The sequence below is a fragment of the Geotrypetes seraphini genome, chromosome 1, assembly GCF_902459505.1.
Source record: "Geotrypetes seraphini chromosome 1, aGeoSer1.1, whole genome shotgun sequence".
NCBI lineage: Eukaryota > Metazoa > Chordata > Amphibia > Gymnophiona > Dermophiidae > Geotrypetes > Geotrypetes seraphini.
The window spans coordinates 454,077,076-454,096,954 of NC_047084.1; the positions used below are offsets into that span (position 1 = coordinate 454,077,076).

Sequence of the window (19,879 nt, forward strand, 5' to 3'; positions counted from 1 at the left end):
GTAACTTAACCAGACATTTACAGGGAAATTTCAGATAAAAAGATGCTTCCAGGGCCAAAACTCTATCCTTCAATTTCAGAAATTCTTTCCTCCTCATTTGAGTGGTCCTGGATACATCTGGAAAAATCCTAACCAAATCCCCACAAAATTTCATTAACCTATTTTTGAAGTAAAGTCTCATTATCAACATTTTATCCATCTCACTCAAGCACGTTATTACCAGGGTGGACCGACTCTGAATCACATCCTGTGTATCTTCCAAAAATTCAGTCAAATTTACCTCTGGTGTAGTCAGATGGTCCTCCTCCTGGGCAGATTCAAGTTTTTTTGGAGGAATATAGTAATAATTATTTATTGGAAAATTCTCCGCATTGGCCATTCCCAGTACTTCTTTAAAAAACTTCCTTAATAAGATTTCAGGTGACAATAAATGAGTTACTGGAAAATTTACCAAGCAGAGATTTTTCGCTCTATTCATATTCTCCATAGATTCAATTTTAGAATGTATCACTGTAGAATCTTTAACAGCTAATACCGAGACAGCTTGTAGATTATTACATTGAGTTTCAATAGCATTTAATCGTTTATCCAAACACACTAAGTTAGAATCCACATTTTCTAATTTAGAAGAAACTAATTGAGAAAAGTCCCCCATTTGTTTCATTGTTACCCTGAGATACCCTTCAACTCTAGTTATTAGGCAGGACACTTTAAATGAACTGCACTATTTCATTTTGGAATAGTTAAGTGCATACCATATTTGCAGCATAGTGCAGATGTTGAAATTTCTGTTTTAAATTCCCTCAGTTAACCCTCATCTAGTCAATTTCACACTGCTAAGTCTCACATTGTCAGTCTCGAGCAGCTGCTTATTCCCTAACGATCCTCTTCTTCCCTAGTCTTGCAGAGCAGATGAATGAATTTCTTGACCTATTCTGTACAACAAGCACTCTTCACATATTCCTTGCCTACCCAACATATACTGCGGCGCGCATATGTCTTGCACAAAATTGTTGGCGCGCCAAATTCTGATGGACTTTTGACGGGTCACCAAATGAACTTGAACAATAAGTAGCGAATCCACTCGTTCCTTCCACGACAACATTGTGTTTCACACTCATTCACAGTTCTTGCCACTGGTTGTCCTTACTCCAAACTTCTTCTCATAGATTATCACTGATTTTTATTCCAATCAATCGATTGTGCTACTAGTATTTTTTTCCAAGTCGTCTTCTCATCTAGTAGAATAGACTCTTCATAGTATAGATTGCAACCAAGCATTAGCTGCTTATTTGCACAGGACTCTATCATTCAGATCATCTCTATGACTTTTTGTCTAACACTTTCGACATTAACAAGTTGGGGCATCCTGTTTCCGGGTGATTCATATCCAACAAATTGGCTGCATGCATCTTGTTTTGTTATATTTAGGCTGGGCTGCAATTAGAGACTCCAGTCACAGCCCTTCAAAGGTTTGAGTTTGGCAGCTTCAGTATTTTTTTCTCAATCTATTTTAATTGACAGACTAGACAAAGCTGCTATTTTTTTCTCCTCGGTTCATTTCTTTCACCTTTCATTATTGTCTGGAACTTTTGTTCAGATGGGGTAGGCCCTTGGGCCTTTCAGTATTTCAGATTTGATTTTCTGCAGATCAGTTCTCCAACCATCCCATTCTTGTTAGCTTGGAGGTCACCCATATGTGCCATACCCACTTGCCTGCTTGTCCTTGGATAAAGCACAGTTATTTACCGTAACAGGTGTTATCCAGGGACAGCAGGCAGATATTCTCCCAACCCACCCACCTCCCCTGGTTGGCTTGTTAGCTGGCTATCTAAACTGAGGAGATGCGTGCCCTGCTTTGGACGGGAAGGCACTCGTGCATGCGTAGTGCGGTCAGTTGCGAACTTTCTAAAGTTCTTCAAGCAAGATTGTTTGTGCAGCTGTCCGCATCGGGGCTCTGAGGATGACATTACCCATACGTGAGAATATCTGCTTGCTGTCCCTGGATAACACCTGTTACGGTAAGTAACTGTGCTTTACAGTAACTCTGTACAGTGATTAAAAGTATTCAGGTACAATATCCCTCTGCTTTAAAGAGCTTACAATCTAAATGAATAACAGGCAGTTAAAGTTTGACTTGTCCAAGGTCTGAAAATCTGACTGATTGGGTATGTCCCATGAAGGAGGGGCTCTCAACCCAGTTCAATTATAAGGGCACTTCTCTCAGATCAGCTGCTCTTCTGTAGAACTGAAAGGCTGCAGCATGGAATTCAGTCCACATATTCATATCTCATTACTATCTAGATACTGACCCCTGATGGGACAATACATTTGGGTGGTTCATTCCTTAAGATCTTTCAGATCTTTTGCAAACCCAACTAAAACTTCTCTAGGGTTCATTTTTAAACTAAGGGTTGTCTTAAAAAGTTTTTTAAAAACAATAATTTTAACCTGATTACTAAAAGACTGATATATATATATATTTATATATTTTTTACCTTTTGTTGTTCCCCTATCTTAGTAGTTTGACTAATGATGCATCTTATCATTGGAGTTTCTTACCTGTAACATACTCCAGTGCAATAGGTGATACATTCTAGACAGATGGGTTGTGTCCCCATGGCCACATTCTATCTGTGGAAGGAATCCACTCCAAATTTTTTCTCTGTGCCTCTGCTGTACTTACACAAGGCTCCTTAGCTCCACCTACAGTTTTTACCTTCTGTAAACATGCCAGCAGGAGTGTGTTTGTTTTCTTCTCTTCATTTTATTATTTGGTTTTTTTTGTCCCTTTTTTCAGGGTTTCTTATGCTCGGAGTGATTTTTCAAGTCTACCTGCATTGAGATCACACAGCTGACAGGCCAATCCCTGGTGGTTCCTGCATTTGCTTTACACAAGTTTTTCTGTCCACAAGGTTTGAACGCAGGCTGTTGGACATCTGTAAGAGACACTATGTTGTCTCACAAGGTGCTGACTGTGTCTTCTCAGCTCCACCCATACCTGAGCGCTTCCTTCGGTCCGCAGGAGTGGAGATGCAGTCAGTCATATGGTCTGACTGGCAGTCCAAAGATCAGCATCAGAGTCATTCTCTGCATAAGGCAGTGATTCTCTGATTCCAGCTACTGTAAGAGAGCTGAGGCAGGCTGCAGCGCATTCTCAGCCCAGGCCACAGGGAGTAAAGGCTGTCACAGCCTGTGAGGTGAATCGAGGGAGGTTTGAAAATTGAAGTTTTGAGGATTCTGCATGTCCCCCTGTGTTCCCTCACCTAAAAAATCCTAAAATCTCCATTTTGCACTTTGTTTATTGTGAAAAATATTACAATTTTGGCGTGAATTTCTTTGTAGTGGCCATCTTGGATTTTTAGCGACCTATTGTTCTAAAGATCCCTGCTTCTCCAAAACTGCAGTTTTTGTCTTAAAACTTGTTGTGATGGAGTCCTTGTGCTCTCCTAATGTTAAGTCTTGCCAGGATTGTGCATGTTTAGCACCTCAAGAGCTTTCTTGTGGCACAGCCGGGAGAGACAGCAAGCCAAGCTTAACCTCTCCCATGATTAAGTAGGTGACAAAATGCTCAGCTAGCCTGGTGGGGCAGCCTTCTTTATTTTCTGGGCTTGGCACGGCTGCTAGTTCCTTGCACCTAGCTGCAGATCCTCTGCAGCCTAAGAAATGCAAAGTTAAGTTGTCAAATTATGACTATGCTCCGGGAGCCGGAGGCTTTCTCAGAATTTTTGAAACATTTGTGGAATGAGTTTCAAAGCCAACGTTCTTCCCCTGCGCAGTCCTGCTTCACCTCCAATGCGTCTCTCAGTGGCGTTGCTTCTATGGGCACATACTCGGCTCAGCCCTGATCCTGATCTGGGAGAACCTTATGTTGATGACCAGCTTGCTGACTCCTTATTTACAGGCACAGTGCTTTCTGGGATGGGGGTCCAGGAACTGTGTCCTGGATATGTAGATCCGTATGAGGTTTTGGAACCTGGGGATGATTCCATGATTCTGCATTTATTTAAGTCTGCTGCTTTATCGGATCTTATTTCAGAGTTTTTGCAGGAGTTGAATTTAGTCACTCGGATGACTCCGTCCACCTCTTCCTCCTGGCTTTGTGCTGTGTGCTCGCAGTCTGCTACCTTTCCCTGGCTCCCTGATATGAGCGTTCTAATCTCGGAGCAGTATGACTCTCCAGAAGGAGCTCTTAAGATAGCAAGAACCATGTCTCATTTGTATCCTCTAGCACAGGAGTGCCAGCAGCTTCTAGGTCAACCTAAGATGGATTCTTTGGTTGTGCAAGTGACTAAGCATACTTCTCTACCCAGTGAAGGTAATGTGGTGCTTAAATATATGCAAGACTGCTGTGTTGATGTGGTCCTCTGGAGACTCTTTCATGCAGCTACTTTAGACATAAAAGCTGCTTTGGTGGCGTCCTTTGTCAGATGCGCCTGTCTCTCTCGGCTGCACATGCTGGAGAGTGAGGCTTTGGATCCTCCTCAGCTTCTTTTGGCTACATCGGATTATGCTGCTGATGCATTGTTTGACCTTATGCAGGTTTTACAAAAGTGTCGGCATACTCCATTTCTGCGCGCAGGATGCTCTGGATCAGACACTTGGCTGGTTATTCCACTTCCAAGGCTACTTTAGACTTCCCTTTAAGAGACAGTTATTGTTTGGCAACCTGGACAACCTCATAAATTCTATGGTGGACCGTCACCCTAAGACCCTGCCTGATAGACCCAGGACCTCTAGATGTTCTGGTCGCACTAATGGTCCTGACGATCCCACTCATATGCAAGTGCCACGTTGCAGAGATTTTCCCAGAGCTCCAGCAACAGTATGCAGGCTACAGGAGCTCCTTGCCCTCCGCCTCCCGTTCCATGCCCTCTGCTAAAAATGCTCAATGATGCCAAGCCAAGGGATTCCCCTCCACAGATAGGGGGCAGACTCTCAGCATTCCTGTCCACCTGGGTTCGCATTTCGTCCGACCAGTAGGTCCTGGACATTATTTGGTTGGGTTACAAGCTGGAATTTGCCTGGCCCTCTGACAGATTGGTTTCTGGACTCTCCCGTAGTTTGGCCAGACAAAAGCACTCAAGGTTCAGGCCACTATTCAACGCTTGCTGGAATTTAGGCTATAGAGCCAGTGCCCGGGCTCAGGCAGGTACTTAATATACGTTATTGTGCCAAAGAAAAGCTCCAAAGATTGGAGGCCTGTTTTGGATCTTCAGCATGTGAACATGACTCTCAAAGTTCCATGCTTTTGCATGGAGACAATGCGATTGGTCATTGCAGTAGAGGCCCCCGGGATAGTTCCTTGCCTCTCTGGATATCACAGAAGTTTACTTCCATATTCTGATATTTCTGGCCTACCACATATACTTGCAGTTTCATATTTTGGAAAATCATTGCCAGTTCTCAGCTCTGCCCTTTAGGCTGGCAGCGGCTCCCTGTTATTTCCCTAAAATGATGGTGGTTGTGGCAGCTTACTTACAGAGAATGGGACTGCAACTAACTATACCCTTACTTGGATGACTGGATGATTGGGGCTCCCTCATTGTCTGAGGGTCAGCGCACAGTGGATCAGGTGATCCAGGTGCTAGAGGACCTGGGCTGGATTATGAACTACAGAAAGAGCAATCTGACACCCCGTCAGTCTCTGGAATATCTGGGAGGTCTCTTCAACATGGCTGCGGGCCCACGTCTATCTTCCAGAAGTACGCAGAAACTGTTTGCTCAGATTTCTTCTCTTCTAGAACACCCAGCTATCTTCAGGTACTTGAGGTCCATGTCTGCCACGTAGGATGTGGTTGCACATGCATCCTCTCCAGCATGCCTTACTCTCTCGCTGGATTCCACACAAGGATGCACTGCAGACCTGTCTTCCCTGGACTTTGGAGGCTCGGGCCAGCATGGATTGGTGGCTTCTCCCGCAGTCACTCTGCATAGACATTCCACTGTAGATTGCCTCCTGGATCATGATTAAGACAGATGTCAGCCTTTGGGACTGAGGAGCCCACTGCAGTCATTGTCCCATCCAGGGATGTTGGACACTCTGTCAGAGTAAATGGTCAATCGACCGGTTGGCGCTGAGAGCCATATGGCTGGTTCTGGTGTGCTTGCAGAAGACTCTGGGGGGCCAAGTGGTCAAGGTCTTCTCTGACAATGCGACGGCAGTGGCCTATGTGAATTGCCAGGGAGGGATCAAGAACACACCTCTGGCTCAGAAAGCTTGCCTTCTTTTTCTGTTTGCGAAATGTTATCTGCAGGCATTCTCATCAGTGCATGTGGTGGGAGTCAACAGTGTTCAAACTGACTTCTTCAGCAGACAGACTTTGGATCTGAGCAAGTGGTATCTGTCCTCAGCAGCGTTGTGAACCATTTTGCGAAGCTGGGGTCAGATCCACTTCAACCTCATGGCCATGGCAAAGAACAAGAAAGCGGATCTTCATTTGCAGATCCAAGCCTGGAAGTAAGGTTCTCGATATTCTAGTGCAGCCATGGCCTCTGGAGCTTCTCTTGTATGTCTTTCCTCTCTGGCCCATGATAGGCAGAGTCATTTGACGGATTGCAGCCCATCCAGGCTGCGACATTTTATTGGCTCCAGATTGGCCTCGGCGACCATGGTATGCAGATCTGATGTGTCTCTGCAGGTATCATGGTCTTCGGCTGAGCACCCATCCAGACCTGCGTACGCAGGGTCCGATCTGCATGGAGGACCCAGGTCACTTTGCTCTTATGGCATGGCTCTTGAGCGATTAGCCTTAGAACACAAAGGCTATTCTGATGTGATCATTGCCTCTCTTCTCAAGTCTAAGAAGTCGTGTACAGTTTTTGCTTACACTAAGGCATGGAAGGCTTTCCAACATTGGTGCACTCAGGACCAGATGGAGCCTTCTTTGGCTCTGATCTTGGTTATTCTCGCCTTTCTTCAGGCTGGTTTTGATAAAGGCCTCACTATAGCATCTCTTTGAGTCCAAGTGGCCAGGCTCTCTTGTTTTAGAGCCTGGGATCATCGTTTCTCTTTGGTGTCTCATCCTGATGTTGCTAGGTTTCTGAAGGTGGAGCTAAGGAGCCCAGTGAAGTAGAGCAGACGCACAGGGAAAAAAATCCTGAATGGATTTCTTCTGCAGATGGCACGCGGCCATGAAGACACAACACATCTGTCTGGAATGTCTTGCCTATCTATTGGAAAAGAGACTAACAAAGTAAGTACATAATTTATTTTTCTCTGATAACAGGGGAATTACCAGTCACATGTGTCATCCTTTCTCTTCTACAGAATATTTTATTAGCTTAATTATGGAACTGGGGCATGCAGAGCTCTTTTCAATAAACTTTTAGAAGCTATGGAAGCCATTTGTTGGTGCTGATCAGCAGTGACAATAGATGAACATGTACATTTTTTTAACATAATCCCAACAAATATGTGAACTTCTGCCATTGCTATTTTGGTGTTGCCATTTAAACAATTCCAAAATGGTGCAGAACATAAGGCTGCCGGAATTTTGGACCCAGACAAATATCCTATTTCCTCCTCTACCCCCCTCCCCTCCGGTGTTCATTGGGAGCAGGTTTGTGCCTGTTTGCTGCAGCTGGAGGTCCTTGGGCAGACGAGAAATGTGGGCTTCCTCAAGTGGTGCTTGTGAAGAAGGATGGTTTTTCAGGAAGCTGTTTATTCAGGAAGCCTGTTCTGCCCTCCTTCAAAGGTACTAGGTGGGGCAGCTCACATCTCCCTTCTGCCTATGGACCCCTGACTAGAGCAAGCAGGCACATCCGTGTTCCTGATAAGTACCAGTCAGTGGGGTGGGGAGAGGAGGAGAAGTAGAATTCCTTTGCCTGCATCAAAAATTATTCCAGCCTTAAGTTCTGTGATGTTATGGTGATGCTGAAGTAGCAACGACAATGTTGAAAAGTCCTGCTTCAAGTCCCAACATTTAACTATAAGTTTTTATCCTATTATATTAAATTAAATTATACTTTTTGGAGGAATTCAGTGTGCCATATGGCAAGGGTATTTGCTCTGCAACAAGGTAATTATAATAAGTTTAAAAAGATTTGGAGGCCATTAGCGATTTATTCTAGTGATCAGACATCTTAAACACCAAAATATTGAATAAGATAAGGGGGTGGGATTCTGAAGGATAATAATTGATAATTGTTATTTATTGGTATATGGGCGGGAGGGGTGGGATTCTTATAATTATTTATTTGGAGTAATACAAATTGGTATCTGGGAGGGAGGGATGGGTTTATTATATAATTATTTATTTGGAGTAATACAAATAAGAATGTCAAGTGATGACTTAAGGTATTTCTGAATGAATGTTGTACACTTGTAATTTTTGAAAATGAATAAAGATTTATAAAAAAAAAGTTTTTATCCTACCATGCCTCACCCCTCTTTTTAATACCCTACTCTTTATCAGTCCAAATAGTGTATCTATTTATAATCCTTACAGCAACTGTTTGTGACACAGTAATGATATAACAACACAAAGGAATCCAACAAAAACTGCAGTATCACCAGCCAAAGCAAAAACAAAAAAACAAACTGAAATCTCCTATGTACCAGATGCAGACAATGTTTATTATACCAAATATTTTATGCAGTTGAAAATACCACCTTATAATAAACCAAGGGATCTGACACGGTCCGTGTTTCGGAAAACACTCCTTTCTCAGAGGTCCATGGTTGCTAAGGTATAAAGTAAACCTCAATAAAAGGTATAAAACAGCTGTCTGTATGGTATCCTTCTCCACTTAGAGTGTGCGACGCAAAACTAGTAAAACAAAAGCTTTATTTATTTATTTTTTTTACTAGTTTTGCGTCGCACACGCTAAGTGGAGAAGGATACCATACAGACGGCTGTTTTATACCTTTTATTGCGGTTTACTTTATACCTTAGCAACCATGGACCTCTGAGGAAGGAGTGTTTTCCGAAACACGGACCGTATCAGGTCCCTTGGTTTGTTATAAGGTGGTATTTTCAACTGCATAAAATATTTGGTATAATAAACATTGCCTGCATCTGGTACATAGGAGATTGCAGTTTGTTTTTTGTTTTTACAGTAATGGTATTATACCAGAATTTAATCTTCAGATAGGAAAATTCCAAGAATCATCTATAGCATAAATTTGAGGTCAACCTCTTCAGTTATTGGCAAAAACCTTCCCAAGCTTCTAAAATTATTTCCAGACAATAGGGTTATTTATCGATACTCGCATGGACTGCAGAAGGAATCCACTCCAAATTTTTCACTGTCTCCAGTGTACTTCACAGATCAGCTTAGCGCCCTCTAGCAGTCTTTCCTTCTGCATGCATGGCTGCAGCTGTGTGTGTTCTGCCCTCCTCATTTTTATTATTTTACTTCAACATAGTTTTGTCCCCTTTGTGGGTATTTTCACGTCTACAGCAATTTGGAGGTTTTGCCTGCTTGTGAATTCACATTCTTCTGTCTATAGCTGACATGCTGATCCCTTTTGGGTACCTGTTGGACATTCTGTATAGTAATCCTTGGAGTTCAGGGCCATCCCTGAAGTTGTCTCACCATCCGCTAAGCGGGAGTTGAGCGTAGACTTAGGCATGCTTAGGAGACTCGGTGGTATCCTGCAGTGTGCCAGCTGCATTTTTGTACCTCTGCCTGTCCTGGTGCACATCCAGTGGTCCACAGGGGTGAAGACATTGTCAGATAGTGGAGTCTGACCAGCAGCCTGAAGATCACCTTGGATAAGGCTTTCCCAGCAGTATGGTAGTGAATTCTAGCTGGCTACTGACTCAGAGCTTGAAGCAGGTGCAGCCCAGTGTCCCTGGTAACAAACAGTGAGTACAGCAGAGCTGACAGGCTCTCACAGCGATTTTGAAAAGTTAATTTCGAGGGGTTTTCTGTATTTTCAAGTGTTCCCTCACCTGAAAAATCCTAAAATCACCATTTTTTATTTTCAGGAAGTATTAATCTAATCTTCCATTTGTGAGTTGCACAAATCTTACACATTCTAGGCCACTGTTCTTCAACCGCCGGTCCGCGGATCAGTGCCGGTCTGCAGAAAATTTCTGCCAGTCCGCGCAGGGCCGGCGAGATCGAGTCGGCAGTTCAAGTTCCTGCCGATTGCCATTCCTCCCAGACTCGGGCGATCAAGATAGGCTACCAACATCGGGGCCTTCCCTCTGTGAGTCTCACCTGTTCGGAAACAGGAAGTTGAAACAAAATAGGTGGGACTCAGAGAGGTAAAGTCCCGACGTCAGCAGCCTGTCTTGATCGCCCAAGGCTGGGAGGAACCGCAGTACCCTCAAACTATCCCATTACTGTCCCATCATCCCTAAAACTTCCCAAGCCCCCCCAAACTATCCTCACCCCAAACTACTTCTTTGCAACTACCCCCTCCTACTACACCCAAAGAGCTCCACCCCTAAAACTACCAATGCAACTGCCCCACCACTCCCCCAAACTGTTCAACCCCCCCAAATTACTCATCCTGCACCTATCCCACTACCCCAAATTGTTCAACCTACAAAACACCCCCAGCAATTTCCCCTCCTATAACTAGTCCTCTTACAGCTCAAACCTCTCCCCCACCACCATCACCCCAAACTCTATCACCTTACAAATCTACTCTTTGCATTTGCTCTACCATCTGCCTCACCCCTTAACTACCCCCTGCAACTAAACCTAGCCCCCCAAAACACAGATGCACACACATTGACAAATAGGATTTATAAATAATTCCCTGTGGGATACATTTAATTCATTCTACAAAGGGTGCTGAAAAGTTCTCACACCAACCAAGAAGGGAATGACAGGAATATGGTTCAATCAATGATCTGCAGGGAGAGAGCTGCAGGTACAAGGGAGATGGTCAGCGTGTGCGGGAGCAAGATCCTGGGGAGCCTTCGACGATGGCTGTCTCCCCTCCCAGCAGCTCTCCTACTTGCCAGGGCAGTGATTACCGGCAGCTTCCTCTTTACTCAAAGGCAGCAATGGACCCAAGGTTGCCTAAGTAAATCACTGCTGCAGGCAAGTACTGAGAACTATTGGAAGGAGAGGAAGCCATGTAGGAGGCTGGGAAGCTGCTGGATAAAGGGAAAGCTGCTACTTGGCCTGGGGGGAGGTAGAAGGAGAGATGCTGCTGGGAGGGGAGGAGGGAAAGAGATGGGAAGAGAGTTAATGTTGGATAAGGGGAGGAGGGAAGGGAGAAGGAAAAAATGAAGGAAACAGCTGGCAGGGAGATTTCAGGAGGGGAAGGGGGTCAGGGTGGAATGGAGAGATCAGATGAGGGAAAGGGGAGAGAGAAGAATGAGAAAGTAGAGAGAGATTGATGCTGGAAAGGGGGTCAGCAGAGAAATGAGAGTTGGATAAAGATGCTAGATCTAGTGTAGGAGAGATAAAAATGAAGAAAGCAGTGAAGCTGGAATGAATGATGTAAAAAGGAGAGAGGAGGCACAGGCTGGATGGACAGGGGAGAGGGGCATAGAAAAAAGTCAGATACATATGGAAGGGGGAGAGGGCAGACAGTGGATGGAACGGGCAGATGCTGGATTTTCTGCTCAGCTGGATCTGCTCTCAGCCTACCGCCTTCCTGTGGCACCCAGATATGAAAGTCCTGATTTCTGAACATTGTAGAACCCAGAGGGCTCACTTAAAGTGGCTAAAGCAATGTCCAAGCTATATCCTATGAACTAGGAGTTCCAGTAGATGTTTGCTATGCTTAAAGTGGACTCTGGTGGCTCAAGTGACCAAGTGCACTTCCATTCCTAATGTGGGGGGTGTAGTGCTTAAGGATCAACAGGATTTCATACTGGACATGCTGCTCAAAAGGCAGTTTGAGACCTTGTCTCTGGTGATGCGGACTGCAGCAGCAGCCTCTTTTGTGGTTCGAGCATACAATTCTAAAATTGCATGACCCAGACAGTATACATTTGCAGTGGCGTACCTAGCATATGTGACACCCGGGGCCCATCATTTTTTGACACCCACCTCCTCCCCCCGGTGACAGGTCAAAAGCGCGCGATGACAAAGGCGTGATGACAACCCAGCGCAGACAACTGAGCGCAAGGTGGAAGCGCGCCGAAGAAAAACAGTATTTTAAAGGGCTCCGACGGGGGTGTGGAGGGGGAACCCCCCACTTTACTTAACAGAGATCGCACCGGCGTTGGGGGGGGTTGTAACCCCCCACATTTTACTGAAAACTTTACTTTTTCCCTAAAAAAGAGGGAAAAAGTTAAGTTTTCAGTAAATGAGGGGGGTTACAACCCCCCAAACCCTCCACAACACCAGTGCGATCTCTATTAAGTAAAGTGTGTGGGGGGGTTCCCCACCAACACCCCCCCATCGGAGCCCCTTAAAATACTGGGGATTTTTGGCGCGCTTCCGCCTTGCGCTCAGTTGTCTGCGCTGGGTTGTCGCACGCCTTTGTCGTCGCGCGCTTTGGACTATGAACCCCCCCATCTATATGAAAAATATGATTTTTAGTAACAATCCACATTTCGCACAAGAGTGTACCTAGGAGAAGGCAGCATCTTAAACACTGCAGTGAGCAATAGAACACCAACACATACATTGCAAAACTAAACAAGCCAGATCCTGCTCAGTCAAGTGATCCTGCAGTCAATGCCAACTGAAAACTATGTTTTTTTCATACACACAGAACAGAGATACACCCTCACCCAATATGGAATAATCACAAACTAAAACTGAACCGCCAAGAAACCAGACCCTGGATACAATGCAACACCAGAAAAACAGTAACATGTCCTCTAATACAGTGCAAAATATAAAGACAGTAGATGCAAATTTGAAAAAACTGATACATAACAATCGCCACTTTACAAATTAACAAATAAAAATAAAACAAATAATGAGAAATAAAAAAATACCATTTTATTGGACTAATCCCCGTAAGCTCGGTCCCCATCCCTTCAAACCACCTGATTCCATCCACACAAGCCTTGAATTATTTTATATTGAACTTATTATATTAAAGTATAAAAAGAAACAATATTGTGTACAATTGTCAATTTATAAATCAGCATCTTCTCCCCACTCTCTTCCCCATTTCCCTTCAGCGTCTTCAGCCCACTCTCTCTCCACTTTCCTTCAGTGCACGCATATAAAAACAAGCAAGTAATTTTATATAATTTTCATTAATAGAAATTAAAGTCTAAATAATGCCAGTCACATAACAAAACATGATTTTACAAAAATAATTCCCTGCACAGTCAAGCCTACAAGGATTACTAGATGTCTTTCAGCAGCTCCCCTTCCCCCCCTTACCTTTGTGGCCAAGTCAAAATGATCTACCAACAATAAAATTTTAAAAACACAAAGCACACTGTACGCAGAGAAAATGTTAATTATCATTTATATTCCACGGGTTTTCAAAGAGGTCAAGGCAGATTTCTTTATGCAATGTCACCTCAGTAACAACTATACAAAAATAGACAAATATACCCCCTCCCTTTTTACTAAACCGCGATAGTGGTTTTTATCGCAGGGAGCTGTGCTGAATGCCCCACCCTGCTCTTGACACTCATAGGCTCCCTGTGCTAAAAACCGCTATTGCGGTTTAGTAAAAGGGGGCCATAGTGCAAAATATAGACAGCCTATATAAATTCTCAAAACAGACACATTTTAATCACTAAATTGAAAATAAAATCATTTTTCCTACCTTTGGTAATTTCATCAGTCTCTGGTTGCACTTTATTCTTCTGAATGTGCATCCAATATTTCTTCCCTTATTTCAGCCTCTTGTATGCTTCCTCTCCTCCAGACCTCATTCCCTCCCCAAACTTTTTCTTTGTTTCACCCTGCCCCCTTCTTTCTTTTTCTCTGTCTCTATACCCTTTCTTTCTGTATGTCTGTCTTTCTCTCTCTCCGTGCCCCATTTCTTTCTTTGTTTCACCCTGCCCCCTTCTTTCTTTCTCTCTCCGTGCCCTCTTTCGTTCTGAATGTCTGTCTTTCTCTCTCTCTCTCTCCTTGACCCATTTTTCTTTGTTTCACCCTGCCCCCTTTCTTTCTTTCTGGCTTCCTGTCCCTCCCTTTCTTTCTTTCTCCCTGCCCTTCCCTCCCCCATGCCACCACCATTGGGAAAATGCTGCCACTGCCGCTATCGGGAACAGGCCGGCGCCGGGTTCAAGCTGCTTCTCTTCCCTGCGGGGCCGACCAACTCTTGCCGCCCAACGTCAATTTTAACGTCGGAGATGACGTTCTGGGCGGCGAGAGTTGGTCGGCCCCACAGGGTAAAGCAGGGAGAACTCGGCACCGGCCTGTTCCCGATGGCGGTGGTGGCACTCAAGTGGCTAAAGAGCCGCAGTTTGCCAGCCTAGGGAGAACACTGGAGGGTGGCCAGCTGTGCACCCCCTTGGGGCGTAAACCCGGGGCGGACCGCCCCCCCACCCCCACCCTGGTATGCCACTGCACATTTGGATTCTCCTCAGCTGTTGCTGGTGGGAGTTCACTATGTGGCTGATGCTTTATATGATCCACTATGGGTAATGGGCAAGGTCTCGGCTTATTCTGTGTCTGCTTGCAGAATCCTATGGATCAGACATGGGGGCTTGGGGATTTCACGTCCAAAGCCATGCTCAACAGGCTTCCTTTCAGGGGCAATATGCTATTTGGCCAGGGGTTTGATGACCTCATGCCTAGCGTCCAGGATCGCCACCCAAAGTCATTCCCAGACAGCAGGCTTAGGACCTCTAAAAGGCAATCTTGTGGGTTCTATCATGGCTCCCACCATTTGCGCATTTTCTCCTCTGAGTATTCATCCCAAAGATCCTATCAGTGTCCATGATAGAGATTCTCAGGGAATAGAAAAACCTAGGGCTCCACCTCCTAGCTAGGTGGGCAGCCCAAGAAATCCCAATGACGCCAGGTCTCCAGCCTTTCTGGGCAAGATCAGAGGTAAGCTGCAGGACTTTCTGGAAGCTTGGGAGGCCAACACAACAGAACAATGGATTCTAGAAGTCATCCGGGACTGCTACAAATTGTAATTTGCCCATTTCCTTTCTGCCTGGTTCGTGATCTTACCAGCGGACAGAATAGAAAATGCAGCCTAGCTCCAGGTGACCCTCCAAAGGTTGTTGGACATTTCAGGTGATCAAGCCAGCTCCTGATGCAGATTTGGGCTCTGGCAGAAACTTTACATACTTTGTCGTGCCCAAGAAAGGCTCAGAGGATTGGAGGCCTATCATGGATCTCAAGAACATCAATGTGGCTCTCAAAGTGCCTCATTTTCATATGGAGACCCTCCGGTCAGTCATTGTCTCAGTACAGCTAAGAGTTCCTGGTGGAAATTGGATTTGACAGGGGCATATCTCCAAATCCCAATATTTGCAGATCACAGGCGCTTCTTTTGTTTTCATGTCCTAGAACAGCATTTTCAATTTTCTCCCATTCGGTATAGTCACAGCCACTCGGACTTTCACCAATGTGATGGTTGTAGTGGTGGCTTACTTTCGCAGACATAGTTGACTGGTCCACCCTTATCTGGACGATTAGCTAATAAGAGCACACTCAAGACTTCTGTTTGAGACCTTGCGAGATGCCACCCTTATGGACCTGACTATCAAGACAGTGCTACTGGTTGCTTTTACTTTTGCGAGGCATGTCTCAGAACTGCAAGCTTCGTCATGCAGGGACCCTTACCTGCATTTTACGGAGGCCGGGGTCTCTTTGAGAACTGTTCCCTCTTATTGTCAAAGATGGTTTTGGTATTTCACATCAACCAGGAGGTTTGACTTCCAGCTTTTCAGCCTTCTGGATCTAAGAAGGACAAAATCTTGATGGTGCTGTATATCCAAAGGTTTATTTTGCGTTACTTGGAGGCTACAAACGATTTTTGTCTCTCGAACCACCTTTTCATGTTGATGAATCCATATAAGAAAAGAAGGCCAGTTTCTAAGGCTACCATTTTAAGATGGATCAGGTCAGCTATTTCATCCTGTTACATTGGCTGCGGATTGCAGCCTCTCTTCACTCTTTGAACGCAAATTTTATAGGGTACACATAGGAGCTCAAAACGACTCCTCTTTTGGAGCCTCGGTTTTGAGGGCAGGCTTCTTTTTCCCATCCGGGGTTTCTGGGACCGTTTAGGTATGTCCCTTGGTTCAACATACCATCCCTATTGCACTGGAAAAAAAGATTAGACCTTGATATAATATCTTTTCCAGTAGATAGGGATGGTATGCTGAACCCCTTCACCCATCATTGTTGATGCACCTGCCTGGGCTGTTTGCTACCTGAGAGCTGTGTCTCTGTCCTTTCTGCCAGCTATTGTAAATTGGAAGACATTGTATATTGAACGTATATAGTTACTTGGGCCTTTTTCCAGAGTTCCACAGTTTATTATGCCTTTTTGCAGATAAAGTTTGATGTTTTTTCTTTTCCTCTCCACAGCGTGTTTATGAGCTATATGTTTATATTTATGAGCAGATCAAAGTCTTTTTTTTGGGTGGGTCTCCTCCGTTCTCCTTCTTATGTTCTCTCCTGTAAGGCTGTCGCCGGCTTTGAAACTTAACTGACTGGAGACAGCAGAGAGCAGGAGGAGGTGCTGAAAATAGTGATCAATATCTCCTGCAACAGACTTGTGGGAGCGGATGCAAGACCCTTGGTTCAGCATACCATCCTTATCCCAAGATACAGCTATACGATAGGAGGGATGTTATTGAGTGAGAGTACCCAAGAAAGGGACTTGGGGGTAATAGTGGATAAGACAAAGAAGTTATCCTGCCATTGTATCGGGTGATGGTGCGTCCGCATCTGGAGTGTACTGCGAACAATATTGGGCTCTGAACCTTAAGAAGGATATGGTAGTACTCGAGAGGGTTCAGAAGAGAGCAACGCATTTGATAAAAGGTATGGAAAATCTTTCATACACTGAGAGATTGGAGAAACTGGGGCTCTTTCCCTGGAGAAGAGGAGAATTAGAGGGGATATGATAGAGACTTACAAGATCATGAAGGGCATAGAGAAAGTGGAGAGGGACGGATTCTTCAAACTTTCAAAAACTACAAGAACAAGAGGGCATTCAAAAAAGTTGAAAGGGGACAGATTCAAAACCAGTGCTAGGAAGTTTTTCTTCACTCAACGGGTGGTGGACACCTGGAATGTGCTTCCAAGGGCGTGATAGGACAGAGTACGGTATTAGGGTTCAAGAAGGGATTGGACAATTTTCTGGAGGAAAAAGGGATAGAGGGACATAGATAGAGGACTACTACACAGGTCCTGGACCTGTTGGGCCACCGCGCGAGCGGACTGCTGGGCACGATGGACCTCTGGTCTGACCCAGCAGAGGCACTTCTTATGTTCTTATCTAATGGAAAATATATTATCAAGGTAAGAACCAAATCTCTTTTTGAAGTTTGTGTGTAGTTGCTACCTAAAAAGTTGAGAAACATTGCTCTAGTTTACTGTTCTAAATTGTTGCCTAAGAAACTCTCTTTGAAGGGCATCCAAAATTTCACCAGTCCTTCATAATGCTACAAGTAGTATATTCAATATACATCTAATATATTGAAGTTATCTATAAGCAGAATGCCTTCTTTTGTGTCATCCTTTTTATGTATCTTATCAGAATGCCCTGCTTTTCTCTATGAATAGAAGTCTCATATATGTGGAAATGTTAGCATTTATTTTAGGGCAACCCAAATAGAGACTCTCCCTGATTTTCTGTATTTCAATGGCAACTGTTGTATTCTAATGGAAAGAGCTGTTTGTTCCAACCTTTTCCTTATTTTCTTTCTGCTGAAGAAGTTCTGTTTGTTATATTCTTTCCCAGTTCTGTTTTCTTTGCACATCTGTACAACTATCCCCTTTCCTTTCCTGCTTCCTCTGTACAGTGGCTACTCTCATCTCCATCGAAAGGACATCATTTGACTTTTTTCTTCTGCAGACACATTCAGGAGGTGGTGACTCTTCAAGCACAACAGAACCAGGAGCTTCAGGCTTTATATGAACGCCTCCATTCCATGAGAGAATGCAAATCTGAGCTGGGAGAGAGTTCGTCACAGCCCCAATCTCCACGCCGACCTCGGTCTGTGAAGAACAAGCTGCGCAGCCGTCCTCAGTCTCTGCTGCACATTGAGAACGGCATTAGTAGCCTTGGTAAGTAAATCAGAGAGTACTGTTGACCTAGGAAGTGATGCAAGAAAGCTTTCAGGTGAACACAGCAAGTATCCTCATTGGGGTGTATCAGGAAACAACTTTTTTGCCTCGCTGGTTAGAGATGGTATATTGCTACTGGAAGCTGGATCTAGTACAGAGTAGAAGCACTCGATGTCCCTTTTCTACTGACCTCTTTCATATAGAGAATGTCTCTTTCTCTGTTACCATAGCTCACCTTTTCTCAGAGAATGGTTGAGCCTACATCCATATGTCATCTATCAGTAGGACACAGTGTCTAAGACTAGGCTGCAGGCTGTCATTAGTTTGAAATTAAATTTGCTGGCCTCCCCCTCTCTCTCTCCTTCCTTTCCCTTCTCTTACTATTTACTGTGTCTGACTGTTCTGGTGTTTAGTCTTGAAATGCTGTAAAATAGTTCATCCACATGTTCTGTCAGGTAGCCTTTTAAATTTTGTTCTAGTGCAATAGGTGTGTCATTCTGGACAAGCAGGTTATATCCCAGTGCCCATGAACCTTGCTGATTTTTTCTGAATCCCTCCTACTTCACAGAGAGCTCTGCTGTCCCCTACAGTTTTTCCCTTCTGTATGTGAGCCTGAAGGAGTGTTTGCTCTGCTCTGCTTTGCTTATTTCTTTATTTTTGGTCATTTTTTAACATGTTTTCTTCATCTTTCAGTGCTGGAAGCTCCCCTGGTGAAGGGTCCAGCTCTGCCTGTGTAGAGGAGAAGCAGACTGAGGTCTGCAGCTGATAGACCAACCCCTTGTGATACCTGTTAGCCAGCCTTCAGAAGCATTTTTGGAGCTCAGGACTATCCCCTGGTAGCATTGCTCACCAGCTGCTTGCAGGGGTTTGAGCACAGGCTGTTAGGCATCTCTAGGGGGCCCAGCGAGGTCTCACAGGGTGCCGGCTGCATTTCACCTCCCCCATCCCCATTTTTTGTGTGTCTGCAGGGTTTGGAAGCTCAGTCAGACACTTGTCAGACTAGCAGCCCAAAGATTCAGTGTTGGAAGGATGTTCTGTTGAAGGCAGTGATTTCTTCACTCAGATCCAGTTACCTTAAGAGCTGTGACAGGCTGCAGCACATTGCCAGAAAAGGTCACAGTGAGTAAGGCTGTTACAGCCTATGAAAGAAATTGGGGAGGGAGGGGGTAGGTGGCTGAAAATCTTGTTTTTGAAGGTTCCTGCATGTTCCGTCCCCCTAAAATTGCTAGTTTTTAATCATCCTTTTACTGTTTTGGGGGCACCAAAATGCTGCTATGGCAATCATCTTGGATTTTCCTGATTACCCCCCCCCCCCCAAGTTCTCCTGGAGCTTCAAATCACCTCATTTTTCTTCAAAACTGCCAGGGCTCCTCAGGCTCTTTTGACCCAAATTCATGCCAGGTTTGTGCTGGATGAGCACCCTTGCACCATGTGCCACACATCATGTAAGGGAGGAGCGGGAGCAACCAGCTTTGCCTCTCCTTCACTCTCTATAGATAAAGAATAGGCTGGAAACCCGTTAGAACGATTTTCCTTTCTGGACCCCTGAATGGCGGTCGTCCTAAGCACAGAGGCATGGATGCAGCGGAGCCCAAAAGAGACAAACTGAAGTCCTCTACAGGAGACTGAGTGCTGCTTAGTACAGCATTTTCTCCAGAATTTATTAATTTGATGTGGAGAGCCTTCCAGGAAGTCAACCTTCAAGGAGATGTTTGTCAATGCTTCAAACAGTACATGAGGGGGCGGGGCTCCCAGGGTGCTTCTACCTTGCTGGATGCAGTGTGCCAGG

The 19,879-nt window shown here is 44.8% G+C and overlaps 1 protein-coding gene across 3 annotated transcripts in view; it reads left to right on the top strand.

The window, feature by feature from the left end:
• Window positions 1–19,879, top strand: part of WNK3 (WNK lysine deficient protein kinase 3) — a 464,585-nt gene that overhangs the window by 365,015 nt on the left and 79,691 nt on the right. For all 3 annotated transcript variants that reach the window (XM_033921773.1, XM_033921790.1, XM_033921782.1), the window contains one exon: window positions 17,879–18,090. In XM_033921773.1, coding sequence (XP_033777664.1) covers window positions 17,879–18,090 — 212 coding nt within the window. The remainder of the gene's footprint in view (window positions 1–17,878; window positions 18,091–19,879) is intronic.